Source organism: Callorhinchus milii, unplaced genomic scaffold, assembly GCF_018977255.1.
Source record: "Callorhinchus milii isolate IMCB2004 unplaced genomic scaffold, IMCB_Cmil_1.0 Scaffold3, whole genome shotgun sequence".
Classification (NCBI taxonomy): domain Eukaryota; kingdom Metazoa; phylum Chordata; class Chondrichthyes; order Chimaeriformes; family Callorhinchidae; genus Callorhinchus; species Callorhinchus milii.
Window position 1 is genome coordinate 84,519,956 of NW_024704744.1, and position 16,060 is coordinate 84,536,015.

General features: G+C 44.1%; 1 protein-coding gene across 1 annotated transcript; it reads left to right on the top strand.

The window, feature by feature from the left end:
- The first annotated feature begins 2,071 nt into the window (after positions 1–2,071).
- Positions 2,072–4,406, top strand: zfp36l2 (zinc finger protein 36, C3H type-like 2). The gene is made up of 2 exons (XM_007892507.2): positions 2,072–2,409; positions 3,001–4,406. The coding sequence occupies exons 1-2, from the start codon at positions 2,353–2,355 to the stop codon at positions 4,360–4,362; spliced, it is 1,419 nt and encodes a 472-aa protein (XP_007890698.2). The 5' UTR covers positions 2,072–2,352; the 3' UTR covers positions 4,363–4,406.
- The last annotated feature ends 11,654 nt before the right edge of the window (positions 4,407–16,060 follow it).

Here is a 16,060-nt window from a genome sequence, read left to right on the forward strand (position 1 = left end):
ACTATCAGAGGCTAATGTTGCGACGTGAGCTGAGTTTTTCCAGTAATAATCCTGACATTAAGTGTGGGAAGTGTGGGAAACCCGCGATCAATTTCTTTTCTATAAAGTCTGGTATTACCCACAGCCCGTAAAAAAGTTTAACTCTTTCTATGTGACCCAACGCTTTTATATATATATATATATATATATACACATATACATAGTGAGACTGTTTCGTTTGGTTTCAAAGTTTGCAAAATAAGAAGCCATTTATTCTCTCTGCGCCCGAGATGTGTTGTTATCTATCGGGAAATCTACGAGTGCAGTAAATGCACGTTTTTATTTTTTTATATTAAGGCAGAAAAGCAGTTTGGCTCCGCCAAATTGTAACCAGTTTGTAACACTCACTGCCCGCGCCGGGGACACGATCAACTCAGCAGGAAAGTTGATACAAAAAACAGAGGGGGTTGGTGGGGGGGGGGGACTCGATCCACCTCGAGGGGAGCATTGAAACGGAGTAATATAGGGCTTCGTCCTTAATCTATTTAACATTTTTTTAAAAAAAAGTCTGCATGGCACAGAAATGTTGTTGGTGGGGGTGGGGGTGAAAATGCAAAGTAACCTTCCCCCCCCCCCCAAGTGTTTTTTTTTCTCTATCATCACTTCCTGTTTAGTACTCGTGAATTTAAGAGAGTGGTGGGGGGGGGGAATGGGGAATGGGCGCTTTAAAGAAAGTTTACACGCAGTTTTTTTTCGTAATGAAACGATTGCATTGTGCAGTTGCAGATCCTTTTTGTTTTCGCGTTGCATTCGGTGAGTGCACAGGATTTGGGATCCACAAGTGTGTTGGCTTCTCGCTTGTTTAAGCCTCGCCCCGTCACTAAGTGGTTGCACTATATTTATCAAACCCAATTTGGAACAAGAACTGGAAACCGATTCGCTTACATTAAATTGATAATGTGCACATGTATTACCCCGCGTGCAATAGCCTAATCTCTGCATCTTCTGCCTTGAATGCATACCATGTGTTTTGGATCCTCTTTTTGTTTTAATAACCGAGACTCGAGTTGAAGGCGAAACCACACATACAGCTTCTCGTTCGCCTCCTTTTAGTACTTGCGACGAGAGCAATAAAATCCAACCCTTATCTCCCTCTCCAAATCTTGCACAAACACCTGTTGCAATAGGTTTAAAAGTATGGATTTTTTTAAAAGAAAAACACACAACACACAAGCAGGAGGTTGAAACCTGTCAAAAAAAAAGTGACTGGTCTTGTGATCGAAACGCAAGTCAGCTTTCCCTCCCTCCTCCCCCCCCCCCTTCTCGTGTGTGAAATAATATTTAAGTACTACTTTTGCCCCACATTTTTACATCCTCGTGCATAATAAAAGTAAACGGTTGTGCCCGTTGTAATCCCGTCTCCGGGGGGGGGGAGGGGGGGTGGTGATCATTGAAAAATCGATGCTGATCGGGAGGAGTAAAGGGATTAAAAAATCCCGCCAGTTCAGAACAAACCAGGACTCTGCTCCTATTGTGAAAGTAACTCAGCAGCTGTGCCTTTGTAACAGCAGTGACGCATTCTCTGCCCTGTGTATCGGTATTTCAGTGAACGCCAACACATACACATACACATACATGTGCACACATACATTCACATGCACACACACACACACACACATACATACATGCACACCCACATGCATACATGCACACACACACACACATATGCACATACACACACGCACAAAAAAAATTTTTGCAAACCGCTCAAAAAGTTGCAAAGATCAAACTAGAGCGGCATTTAATTTGAAACGCGCCTCACTTAGCTATCGGGTTGATTTGTGTTGGTGTCGGTGGGGAGAGGAGGGAGGGAGGGGTGAGTGAGTGAAGTTACTGCATATTGGCTTTCACAGTGAGATCAGGCAGTTGTGTGCGGTGCGGTGCGGTGCAGTGCCGCCCTGTGTGTGCTGGGGAGCCGGAGCCGGAGCCGGAGCGCGGCTGTCAGTCAGGCGGCTGTTGTCATGGTGACTCCGGCCCGGGGTTTGCGAGCAGCAGTGTGACTCCTCCCCCCGGAGAGCGCTGAGCATTTATAACAACGCGGCGGCTCCGCACCGACAGCAGTTCAACGCGGCCGCCACCAAAAAAACATTTTTTTTATTTTCCTCCTCTCTCTCTCTCTCTCTCTCCCTTTCCTCTCTACATTCGGACCTCACGTTTTGTTGCTGGCTTGTGATCTACAGAAAAGAGAACAAGTTTGCGGCTCCAGCTTCGTTATTTTATATATATATATATATATATATATAATAATTATATATATATAGAGAGAGAGAGAGAGTGTGCAGGATCTTCGGTTGTAGCCTTTACTGCGTGAAGATGTCTGCAGCTCTTTTCTCTGCCTTCTACGATATCAGTGAATTCCTGTGCAATGAGGTAAACTTTATTATTTGTTGTACTTTTTAATTTTTTTTTAGAAAAATAAGTTGAAAGTGTGCTGGGGTGGGAGGGAGGGAGGGAGGGAGAGAAGGAAGAGTGGTGGTGGTGGGGTGGGGAGTAATGTAGAAAGAACTCGTTTGTGCTTCTGCAAACGCACGTACACACAACAACAAAAAGTTTTCGATCCAAGTTTCTCAAAACTTTCTGAACTGCCCGAACCGGGGAGTGAGGGCAATTTTTTTTTGTAAAAAAAAAGATCATAACTTTATGTGTGTGTGTGTGTTTACGTGTGTGTGCGTGTGTGTGTGTGTGTGTGTTGGGGAAAAAAAACTCCCGTCACTTCTTATTGAGTTTTTTTTTACACTTAATTTTAACCCCCACACACACACACACACACACACACAGACACACACCCCAAAAAAAAATAGTTGCTTTCTTCCTTTGGACTTGTATTGCTTTGGGAGTTTGCTAAATCTTTGCAACATTTCCTCCCCCCCCCCCCCCCCCCACCCTCCCCAACTCCCCCCCCCCCACTCCCCTCCCTCTCTCCCCCTACCACCCCCGTCTCCCCATTCGCATACCTTGCAGAACGAGAAGTCCCTGAACAACAACTACAACAACTTCAACAGCATGCTGGACAAGAAGGCGGTGGGCAGCCCGGTCGGCTTCGCCCCGGGATTTCCCAGGCGGCATTCGACCAGCAACTTGCAGGCGCTGACCAACAGCAGCTCGACGACCGCCAAGTACCCCGGAAACTTCGCCAACATCAAGGAGTCGAGCGTCATCGGCATCGGCGGCGGCGGCGGGACCACGGCTTTGCTGAACAAAGAGAACAAGTTCCGCGACCGCTCGTTCAGCGAGAACCAACAGCTCAGCTCCTTACAGCTCATCCAACAGCAGCAGCAGCAGCAGCAAAAGCAACCGAGCGGCGGGGGCGGGCAGGTCAACTCCACCCGCTACAAGACCGAGCTGTGTCGGCCCTTCGAGGAGAGCGGCACCTGCAAGTACGGCGACAAGTGCCAGTTCGCGCACGGCATGCACGAGCTGCGCAGCCTGACCCGCCACCCCAAGTACAAGACCGAGCTGTGCCGCACCTTCCACACCATCGGCTTCTGCCCGTACGGCCCGCGCTGCCACTTCATCCACAACGCCGAGGAGAGGAGGCAGGCGCCGTGCGGCGGGGGCGGGGGCGGGGGCGGCAACAACAACAACAACCACCCCGCGGCCGCCGCCGCCGGCCTGAGCGCCTTCCACCACCAGCACCACCAGCACAGTCGGCCCAAGCTCCACCACAGCCAGAGCTTCGCCGGCTTCCCGAGCGCGCCCAGCGGCCTGGAGTCCCCGCTGATGGAGAGCCCGACCTCCCGCACTCCTCCTCCGCTCTGCTCCTCCTCCTCCTGCTGCTCCTCGGCCGCCTTATCCTCCTGCTCCTCTTCCTCCTCCTCCTCCTCCTCCTCCGCCTCCTCTTCCACCTCCTCCTCTTCCATGTACTGCGACGAGCTGATGCTGTCCCCCGGGGTGGCCGGGGTGGTGGGCTCGGGCCTGGGCGGCTCGGGCTCGGGCTCGGGCGGCGGCTCCTCCTCGCTGGGGCAGCAGCTGCAACACCCGCCGCCGCCGCCGCCGCCTCCGACCTGCGCCAACAACGCCTTCACCTTCTCCAGCCAGGAGCTGAGCAACCTGCTGACCCCTCTGGCCGTGCAGACCCAGCAGCTGTCCGGCTACCCGCACCCCCCGCCCTCCCCCACCTACACCCTGAGCCACATGCATTCGTGCCTGAGGCGGATGGCCGAGTCGCCGGTCTTCGACGCCTCCCCCAGTCCGCCCGACTCGCTGTCCGACCGGGAGAGCTACCTGAGCTCCTCCGGCAGCCTGAGCGGCTCCGAGTCTCCCAGCATGGACCCCGCCAGGCGCCTCCCCATCTTCAGCAGACTCTCCATCTCAGAGGATTGATCTCTCCCTCACTCACTCACTCTCACTCACTCTCTCCCTCCCTCCCTCCCGCTCACTCCTCCTCACTCACTCACTCACTCTCTCACTCCCTCTCCCTCCACTCACTCCCTCTTCTCTCACTCCCTCCCTCCCTCCCTCCCTCTCCCTCCACTCACTCCCTCTCCTCCTCTCACTCCCTCTCTCCCTCCCTCTCCCTCCACTCACTCCCTCTCCTCCTCTCACTCACTCACTCACTCACCCACTCCCTCTCTCACTCCCTCCCTCTCACTCCCTCTCACTCACTCTCCCCCTCCTCACTATCTCTCTCTCCATCTCTCTCTCTCTCTCTCTATCCATCCATCTCATCTCTTACCTTCTCTCTATGTTATTAAATATATAAAGATTTGGCATTTTTTTTTACCAGAAGGTAACCCCAAAAAAATGCAACGATATTACTTTACAACAATCGAAGTCGAGCGCAAAAAATTTTTTTTTCATCCTCACACAAAAAAAAACAAAACCCATTTATTATTATTATTATTGTTATTATTATTATTATTATTACGAGACGCAAACTAGACCGACGGACAACACAAACAAATAAACAAACAAAACAACGATGATGACGACAACAAACAAAAAAGACTTGCTTTATTTAAAAAGAGAGGAAAAAAAGACATTAAGCTAAAGTTACGAGAGAGAGAGAGAAATCCTGCCAAGAAAATGCCTTCGTTTAAATCAAACAAAAACCATAACAGAACTGTTGTTTTCTCTTTTTTCCTTTTTTTTTGGCCTTGTTTTTTTTATATATGTGTGTGCCTGTGTATATATATATAGAAAAAAAAGCGAGAAAGAACTTCATTCCAAACTTTATTGCAAGTTTAATCTATATTCCATTGCCACTCTAGTGGGTCCCGTGTTGGCTTTATAGAGGAGAGACAGAGAAGAACCGTGTTGCAGAATTTTTTTGTGTGTGTGAAGCACTCGTTCGTTGAGTTAGTTTGTAATTGTTGAAAATAACTGCTGATTGTTAAATTTTTTTTAGCTGTTGAGTTTTTGATGGCCCACTGGTGGCCCAGCTCGCTATAAAACTATTTAACTTATTTATTATCTCGAGAAAGTATACATTGGTAATTTGTTCATACTGTATTTATCGCGTATGATGAAAACAATAGATATATATTCTTTTATTATGTTTAAATTATGATTGCCATTATTAATCTGCAGAATGTGGAGTGTATGTTGTTTTCACAGTAATATATGCCTTTTTTGTTGGGTTTTTTTGTTTTGTAACTTCACTTTGGTTATTTTATTGTAAATGATAAAATCTTAATTTAAGAGATTGTACGTAATATTTATTTCATTAATTTTTTTTTCCTTGTTTACGAAATGAACGATTGCCTGATTTTCTACGCGTTTAGAAATCAGTTCTCGATGCTGTGGAAGTAGTGATCAAGATGGTAGGCATTTTTTAAAAAAAGAATGTAAAAGTAACAAGAGGGGTGTTAGACCGTCCAAAGTCATTGGATAAACTTCTAGAGTATCAGACTTTCATGTGGCATTCTTAAGTCAAAAGTGGCATCATAAGTTGTTTCTGTTGTATAAATATGACACTGTGATTTTTTTAAAAAAATTAAAAAGCCAAAATATGTAGCACCCTGGACCCAGTATTATTGACAGTGCCTTCAGGGTCCAAGTTACAGAGATGATTTATTATTTTTTTTCCCCATAATTACCAAAATAATCTCAAGACTTGCAGTTTCAGAACAAAGTGCATTTCTTTTTTTTTTAAAAAAGTATTTTTGTAATACCAAGGTGGGATGTGATAGTTCTCTGAATGTAATGTTCTTGAAGATGAACTTCTGTTTTAAGAGAGAGGGGGTGGGGGGGGATCTTGCCCTGCTCCTCACCCCTTGCCACTACTTTGACCAGTGAGGGGCCACCTCTGTGTCTGAACAGATTTTGCAGTAAATCCGAAAACGCCTGGAGAGTTGAGCTCTGCTTTTTGAGGCTTTTTCTTTTTTTGTTCTGGGGATTTAATTACGAGAAAGATCTTTGTTTTTTTCCAAGAAAATGGGTGAATGACAGTAGGTTTAGTTTGTACATAGTAGGTACAGATTATGAGCACTATGTACTCTCTTTTGACTACTTTAACAGAAGTATCATATGAATGTAACAAAAAGGAAAAAAAAACTTGTAAAAATAACTTGGGGTGTCAGTTCACTACAGATTAAAGTGTGAGACTGTAAAATTTGTACTGTAAATTTTTTTGTAGTTCTCCCAATAAAATCATTTTTGAAGAAAACTGCACTTTGTCTGTGTATGTGGGGGAGAAGGGGGGGGGGCAGAGTATATATTTTTGGAGGAGGGGTAAGAAAGGAAATGTTAATGTGAGTGCATTTGAGGGGGAAGAGAAAGAATGATTACTTTTTCTTCTGTGTTGGGTTTTCTTCAAAGTGCCCACTATCTCAAAGTCTGCTGATGTCAAGTAAAACATTTTAACTTTTTTCAAATGCAACATTTATGGAAGGAAAATCCACCTCCTACTCCATATGTTGTATTGGTACTCTTCCCCTCCCCCCCACCCACCCACTCTTAACTAGATTGCTTCTAATGGTGGCAGCTCTTTTAAATCTATCTTATATTTCCACGTTTCATAACTTTTGAAAAGTGCCTTTGAATTGAATTTAACAATCAGCTTTTGGCAATGCTGACCAGTGCAAACATTGGATTGATTGAAGTTGAGTTTTGTGAAGAAATCTTTTCTCTCAGCTTTCAACTGTTAACACTGAAATATGGTATTTTTGTACTACTTCCAGTTTTTTTTTAAAAAATCGTGCATATGAAGCTGGAAGCTGTTCTTAATTGTGCCACGTGCTTTGTAGATTTCAGGTCTCCCTCTTTAGAAAAAGTGCAGAACAAATCTTGGGGGTGTTTAAACACATTAACATGAGGTGCCTCAACTTACACTTGCAACCTTTTCTGTTCCTCTTCCCTTTGCCCCACCCCCAAAAAATTGGCATTGCAATATGTGCAGAAAGATTCAGGCACATTCATCTCAAAACTTAATATTTCATTTCCAAGTTATAAGACTTGGCAGCTATTCATATGTGTCATGCGGGGGAGTGGGGTGGGGAGAGAATTTAAAGTGGAGTGAATGATCTGGGAATAATGGTCACAGATTGGAAACCACTTTAGTGCAAGTCTATCTATCCTATCATGTTTTTCCTGGAAGGCTAACCAGCCATTGCTACTTTTCGATCCGCTGATTTCTTCACAGACTTGATGCAAATCTTGAATGCATTGGTGTGGAAAAACATAGATGAGAAATTGTGGAGCAATTTTAAGAGGGATCGATAGATACTTGAAGTGAAAAAAATTAAGGAATATGATGGAGGATTTTAATACATAGGACATGGGAGGGCATACATTCCATGCCCTATGTATTAAAACCCTCATCCCGCTGAATTACAGAGTTTTAATACTTGGGCATGCAATGTTATGGCAGAGTTAGCTTGATGGGTGAAATGACCACCACCTCCTTTTGTAGCTTCTGGTCTGGAGGCTGGAGAGAGGAATTGGGGCTGTTTTTCCAGGAACAAGAAAGTTGAGTTGATACTTGGCAGAGATTTTTGAAATTATGAGGATTTTTGTGATAAAAACAAAAAGGTTGTTAGGATGTGGAAAGAAGAATCCCTGTTGACGTTTAAGGTGGAATTGCTTTAATACCTGAGCAGAAAAAAAGAGGGAGAAAGTAGAGATTGGATCTAACTGGATAGCACTAACTATAACCTCTTCCTGTGAATTTCTGTTTTTCGTGTTCATATTGACACAAAACTATACAGTACTTTAACTGTTCATCCTGCTTGCAATATATTTTTGCGCCGGGCCTGTTGCCCCAATAGCTGTCTCGATTTTTAATATTTTTTTGTAAAGTGAAACAGCAGTAGAATGAGCTGAGCTGTAGAAGACTGTTTAGGTGGTCATACTTTAATTAAAAACTACAGCTTCAGTAACAATAATAATACTTGCATTTGATTTATTATGTCTTCGAGACATCTCAAAGCGCTTCACAGAATAAAGTGGAAAGTGAATTGACTTTTTTGTGGGGTAAACGCAGCAGCCAATTGCACACAACAGTGTCCCATAAACACTCATACATTGAAGTGAAAGCTAAAAAAACTTAATTTTAGTTAAGTAGTTATTACTCCTGAAAAGCAATCCACCAACTGACTAACAACCTGGTTCCTACTTACTGCGAGGTAAACAGAGGCGTGTAGAGTAAGGAAACTTGCCCAACATTTCGTCCTGCCGGGAATCAAACCCAGGTCTCACTTGTGAGGTGAGTGCTCTAACTACGGAGCTGAAGGACTCCAGTAGGTGAGTAACCTTTCAAAATGCACTTGGACTATGCACAAGATCACAATAAGCTAATGGGATCTTCAATCAAGGATCAGAGGCCTGAAATTTAATCCCGCCTTAGACCATAAGGCCATTTAGTCTTACAATTTTAAGAACTTTCATAAGCAGTATTGTGGATTGTTCGGTTCAGACCTGACTTCCCAAAGTTCCAAAAAGGACCAGCTTCCAATTTAAGATTAAGTTGAACTATTTTCCACAATTCCGAGTTATCATAGATTTTCTTTGTTGATGTTGATGCAAGAGGGGAAATCTAATCCTGCCCTGTATGCTAACTCATCTCTTGAGAACAACAACAAAATTACATTTGTACAGCGCCTTTCACATCAGGAGAACGTTTGGAGGATGGCCCGAGGCACTGCACAATCAGTATTTCGGAGAACGTAAGAATTGCTGGACGAAAGAAGACCAAGGTCCATCCAGTTTACCTTCCACCATCCTGGCAGTTGCATGCACATGTCATGTCCCAAACTACACTGTATCCTGAGATATTATTTCCTAACATAAATCTAATTTGTTCTTGATCAGTAAATATGTTTACTGTGATTTTTTTAAAAAAATTGAGATCATGATCTTTTATTGGCTGCTTTCTGTTTAAGGATTTTTATAGCAGCAGATTTTAATGGAAGTGTTGGAGATGGGAACAGTGATCTTTTTTGGACAGAACGTAGGAACGTGTGGAACCAGAATAGGTGATTTGTGATCCATCGGGGCTGGCCGATACTATAGAGAAGATGCAGCTAAATAGATCTACACTAACTCTTCTGAATTGAATTCCTCACCAAAGAGCTATTAAATAACCCCTTCAATTCTTTGACACAGTCTCCCTTCACCACCCCTCTGCTCTGTTAAATAATTAACAGAAGCCTGTCAGAAATGTTTGAGATCTTGCAGACAGCTTTTTCAAATACCAAAACACAGTCACTACACTTTGCAGGAAAGAAAAAGTCTGGGAAGCACTTTGAGACATTTTGACATGATAAAGAACTATATCAAATGAAAGTATTATTATTATAGATATCGGATATGATGTCTTCACAGGCTGCCTGTCAGATCAACAGCAGTCCTGGAGTCCATGGCGAAGCAGAGTTGGATGCCATCTGTGTACATAAGGAAGCGGACTGCAGATGAGGTTATGAAGGGGAGCATGTACGGAGTTGAGGAAAAGGAGGCCCGAGAATGGAATCCTGAGTAATACCGCACATGACCAAGTGGGGGCAGAAGGAGAAACCATCAAATAATGTTTTTATAGAGATGATGGTGGTCTATGGGGTCAAAAGCAGCAGAGAGATCAAGGAGGCAGGGGGGAGCCTTGATCGCAGTCAGGGGGAGCCTTGATCGCAGTCAGGGGGAGCCTTGATCGCAGTCAGGCAGTATAGTGTTTGTCACATTGACCAGGGTTGTCTCGGTGAGGTGGGAGGGGCAAAAGCCAGATTGGAGAGTCTCACTCATGGAGTGGTGAGAGCAGAAGCAGCAACCCTGGAAGGCAGTAATGTAGTTTGAGCACTTTGGAGAGGATGGGGCGATAACTGATGAGTTTTTGGAGGGATTAAGTGTGTTTTGGTTGAGAAGTGGGTCATGATAGCAGTTTAGAAAACAATTTTCTGCGACTTGGGACTTCCTCCTGAAGAGAAAGTGGGTATATAAATGCATTTCTTGTTGAAAGTAGAGCTGTACCATGCCAGAGGAAAGGTAGAGATTGCTAATGTCAACTAAGGGGTGGAGGGAGGGCGGTAAGAAAGCAGGAGCTGGGTTGGGTGGGATGGGGGCCAGGGTCCTATGAAGCACTTTGAAATGTTTTTCTATTTATCAGCATTATGTCAAATACAAGGATTAATATAATAAAGACAAACTTTCCTGGGGACCAGTTGGACTGAAGACATTATTCCATGTGACAGGATGTTTCAGAAGATGGTGGAATATTGTTAAATTAGATGATCACACATGTATAATATCTTAACCATAATCCTTGCATGTGATATAGCAGCTATAATGTAAAAATGTCTCAAAGTGATTTGCAGGGAATTGCTGTCAAATGTAATGACAGTCATGTATTTGTAGGCACACTTCACTTCCAATATTTTTCAATAATTCGGTTCCAAAAGTGTAGGGTGTTGTCTCATTTTCGCACACTTAGTTTACATAATAATAATAATAATACTTGCATTTGATATAGCGCTTTTCACGTCGGGAGGACGTCCCAAAGCGCTTCACAGAACACACTGTAAAGTGAATTGACTGTATATTTGTGGGCGAACGCGGCAGCCAATTGCGCACAGCAATGTCCCACAAACAGTCGTAGATTAAAAATGACCAATTTATTATTGTTTTGGGTTTTGGAGGTATTATTATTAGGCTCTGTGTGGAGTAAGGAAACTTGCCCAAGGTTTCGCCCTCTGCCTGGAATTGAACTCAGATCTCTCGCTTGCAAAGCGAGTGCTCTAACCACTGAGCTACAGGACTCCATATGTGTGATACCATCTCTTGTTTTCACATGTACATAATATATCTCAACACATGCACAATATCTGTTTTCACATGAGAGAGCAATGCTCTCGTGGGGTGCGGGAGGGGAAGGGACACAAGGGAGATGGTATTGATGGGCTTCTCTGTTACTCGCTGTTTGAGTGGTGTGTACCTGAGGGACATCAGAGGCTGACATCTCTCATGGCCGTTCTCTTTAATCCTTTTTACACTGGGTGCTCTCTTTGCAAACCTTCTCCTTGTTCAAGCTTACAAATCTGGTAGCTACTGTTTAAAACTTAATGTAGTTCAAATTTCCTTTAGATTTCTGGGGCCGAATGTGTGAAAAACTTCATACAGGCAATAAAACACAAAAAGGTGCGGCACAAAGTACAATAAAAAGGACGAAGGAGAATTCCAGGCCCCATCAACCTGAGAAGCGGTGCCCAAGGAACCTGAGGTATCTGGAATATTTCTCGCCTCCCTCCTATATAAATTGTAGGACACATTTACAAAGCAGCAGGCTAACGCAGAAACAAGTGAGTATGTGCAAACTCATCATAGAACCATAGAAAGTTACAACGCAAAAGAAGGACATTCAGCCCATCGTGTCTGTGCTGGCTCATTTAACGGGCAATTCTTTCAGTCCCATTTACCTGCCTTCACCCCATACTCCTGTAGTTTATTCCTTTTTTTTTAGAAGTGTCTTGTGACTTCCTCTCTCCCTCCTCCCCCTTTGTACTTACAGCACAACTAGAAAAACACAGCTTTTGGCTCCCTCTGACTGCAACACCCACACCTTGCATTTATATACAGCACCTTTCACGTAGGCCTAAAGTTCTAGTCCATCACAGCGACCACGGAAATCACCGAGCAGGGAGGAGAGGAGGGAGAATTTGAGAGTCAGTGTTGACCATTCTCCACTGACTCCTGCTGCATGTGTGCATGTGTTCACGCCAGGTTAGGACAGGAGCAGCCTTGGCTGTCACTAACCCCACAGTCAAACACAGCCTGTCAACACTTACTGGCCTGGTCCATACCTGATGAATGATGACTGGATGACAAGATACTGGAGAACAGTCAGCATCTGTCCATGATCAATCATAGTCTTGGCAGGTTGTGAAGACATTATTTTTTAGAAAGTGCTAAAATGTTTCTGATTGTATTGCAGACCCCGGGCATCTCACAAATGGGCTATGGGCGTCTAATTGTCCAAGAGACATGTGTCACAATTGTTTTCTCAAAGCATGAATTTCCTGGGTTCCTTGTGCTTTCTGCTAGAATTCCTTATCTAATTTGGTCATTTAATGTGCTCTGACTTTTTCATCCTTTTCGGGTTTTTTTTCTCTCCTAATTCTCTCTCCTCCCCAATTCCTCCATAGGCTGCAGATCATCCAGAACTCTGCAGCCCATGTCCTTTCCTGCACCAGCCACCCCACCCTTGCCCGACTCCACTGGCTTCTCATCAATTAAGATACAGTTCAAGAACTAGTCCTTGCTTTCAAAGCCCTCCATGGCCTTGCTCCTCCCTACCTCTACGACCTCCTAACCCCTTACCGACCTGCCCACTCGCTCCGGCCTGCTTCATGTCCCCTGCCTCACCCGCCCCATCATTGGCAGTCAGGCCTTCAGCCATTCTGCTCTCACCCTCTGGAATGCCATCCCGCAGTCCCTCTGCCTCGCCCCCTCCCTTGCCTCCTTCAAGACACGCCTCAAGACCCTCCTCTTCGACCGTGCCTTCGGTCACCCTCATTCCGCCCTTGCCCTCCACCCTCCCAATCCCCAGCTCAGGTCCGAAACACTGATTGTCTTGGGATGTCCTCCCAACATGAAGGGCACTATACAAATGTAGTTTTGTTGTTGTTTCTGCTGTTATTGTTATTAGCTCATAGAATGTTCTACCAAAAATGATGGTTGAAGCAGAATTCTTAATATCTTTTAATAGGGAATTAGACAAGTATATGAAAAAGAGAAAATATCAAAGGATTTTGGGGTGAGATGAAAAGGATAGCTGCTACAGAGAGCCACCTTAAGTAGATGGGCCAAATGACAGCCTCTGATGTTGAAACACTCTATGGAAGAGATAGGTAAGAGCGAGTGGTTGGAGGGTCATAGAATTGCATCCCACTACATTCGATGCCTCCTGGAGAAAAAGAGAGAACATTTCACAAAATCATAGAAATTTATAGACCAGAAGGAGGCTATTCAGTCGAGCGAGTCTGCTCTAACACTCAGAGCAAGGTGTTCATTCAATCTTGATTCCTAGGCTTATCCTATACTCTTTCAGACCTGTCCATTTAGGGAATGTATTCTCATAATTTTCTCCCATGAGTTAGTCCTCTGTCCACAGTCAGGTGAGATCTGAGGTTTCTTTATCTACCGATACCTGTTCCCTGGTCAACTTGCAAAGAGACGCTTTGAAGCAGCAGGGAAAAGAATTTCTCCCTTGCAGTTTCTGACCAATTCCTTTCCTCCTTAGGAAAAACTCAGAGTAAGTCTGGCCATCCGAGTCTCTGAGATAAGAAGCCAGCGCTTCATATACAGCACAAGGCTGCCTTTCCTTCACAGTTTAGTGAAAAAGAGACTTGTCACTGGAAGGCAAGATTCGAATGTGAACTTCCAAGATGATCTGTCGCTATTCATATGTCAGCAACCTGCCAGGCACAGCTGGATCCCTTTGTGCACGGGGCCCCTTAAAGTTTGCAGGGGAATGCTTTTTCTATTGTTTCATTTCCTTTTTGTTGCATTCCCATAATGCTTACAAAATGTAGTTACACCGGTGAGGGGGAAAGGTTACAATGATTGCTTGGGCTAAAATTAACCCTTTGTGGTTTTCTTTGATTATTTCCTTCCCCCTTTCTCTCCCCCTTCCTCCGCAGTGCCCACCCAGCCTCCTCAAGGTTACCACATCAAGCCACATGGTGATGGGGTGGGGGGAGAAGTGCATTTTGTGTGGAGGGACCTGAACTGAATTAGGAGTAGAAACGTGAAAGATGGATGATGCTCCAGTTGAACATTTTTAAATATATTTATGGTTAACATAACGTTCCCTCCTAACCCTTCTCCTTCCACACCCCAACAACCCAAAAAAAGAAAGGTAGTAATGAAAGTTTTTTTTCTTTTGGTGAAGGTTCGTAGTACTGGGGAATACCAGGCACTTGGTGTCAGCATCAAGACTGGACCAGGTCAGGGACAGTACAGATACAACAACTTGCACTGAAATTGTGCCTTTTATGTCTGAGAACATCTCAAAAGACATTAATTGGTGGTATGAGACATCGGGCAAGGTGGGAAGAGGGCTAAGGAGAACGTCATTGAAGGTACGGTGAAAGAAGTAGGCTTTTAAGAAGAATTTTGATGAAAAAGTAAAGCTCCCTCAACTGTGCCTCAATAATGGAATCCATTATGCACCACATGTTAACAAAGCAGTATTATGTGCCATGTGCACACGCCTTTGCTCACAGACAGGCCCCCTTCATTATATCAGCAACAATCAACGAATAAGATTTATTATGTAATGAATCAATCATTTACATTGGTTGTTCATGAAAAAAAAGAGGCCTATGATTAGCTCTGTACATGTGAGTTTCCACATGGCACATAATATGGCAGTGTTTACACATGGTTTCCACAAGGCACATAATCAACCCCCAATCTTATTCAACTCTAATCTCTGAAAAGCATTCCTTACTTAGACAAATGTGACACTTCTCATTTCCCACTTCCTACAGCCTTCCTGAGAACTCCTGTTGACTTAAGCATTTTTTGGTCAGGTGCTCAAGAACTGGGCTGAGGGGACCTGACCTTGGTTCATATTAGAACCCTAATAGCCAACAAACGGGGGACTGTCATTCTATTAGTCTGGTCATAAAGATGCTGATAAACTGTGCCACCTCATCCCCTTAACACAGTCCTCTCTTGGTAGGTCTGAGAGCTACAGTTGAATTCATTGGACATTGCTTATTGTTTATTCAGAGAGAGATGAGTCTGCATTTTGTAGGCAGCTCTTCCTCATGAGCATAATCAACTCTGTTCTATTTTAGTGAATCAGCTTGTGTATTTTCACCCCTCCATCATCGCCAGACATTGAAGTGGCACATTCATTATATGTGAGCTTGGCCAATGAGTACCAGAAGTCTATTGGAGTACTGGGGCATAGCCTTGCCTGATCCTGTCTTCACCCAAATTCCATACTCGATACTCACTCACACACCAGCACTCTCCCACAGCTTTCATTGAGTAGCAATCAGAACAGAAACGCTGACTGATTTGTCCTCTCTCTAACTCAGGAGCTCTGAACCTAATTATAGCCCCCTCACTACTGATAAACAACACAATTGATAAGGTGGCTGATGGAGCCGATTTGATCGGGGGCATTTAAAGGTATTTAGAGAAGTGTATGTGAAGGAAATAATAGCATTAAGATGTGTTTAGATGAATCCAATATACTTTCTGGCAAGGTATTTCCAGCATTAATTAGGATACAGAAATACTTCCTGGTGTCTGTCCTGAAATTGCTCTTTGCAACCCTGAACATTTTCCTCTCTTTTTGCTGCCTTGGCATAACTGAAAATATTGTTCTGGGTTTACTTCCTCAATCCCATTTAAAATCTTACATAGCTCTCTGTAAGATCCCAGCTAAGATGTCTCTTTTCATGGTTGAAGAGCCCTAGCTTGTCCAATCGTTTTCTCATGGTGTCTTGGTGACCAGAACTGTATGCAGTTCACCAGGTGCAGCCTGACCAGAACACTGTACAGCTTGAGTATGACCTCTGGAGTTCTGAACTCACATCCTGTTTGCCTTGTTTATTCCTGTTCATATTGTTTCAACATGGTG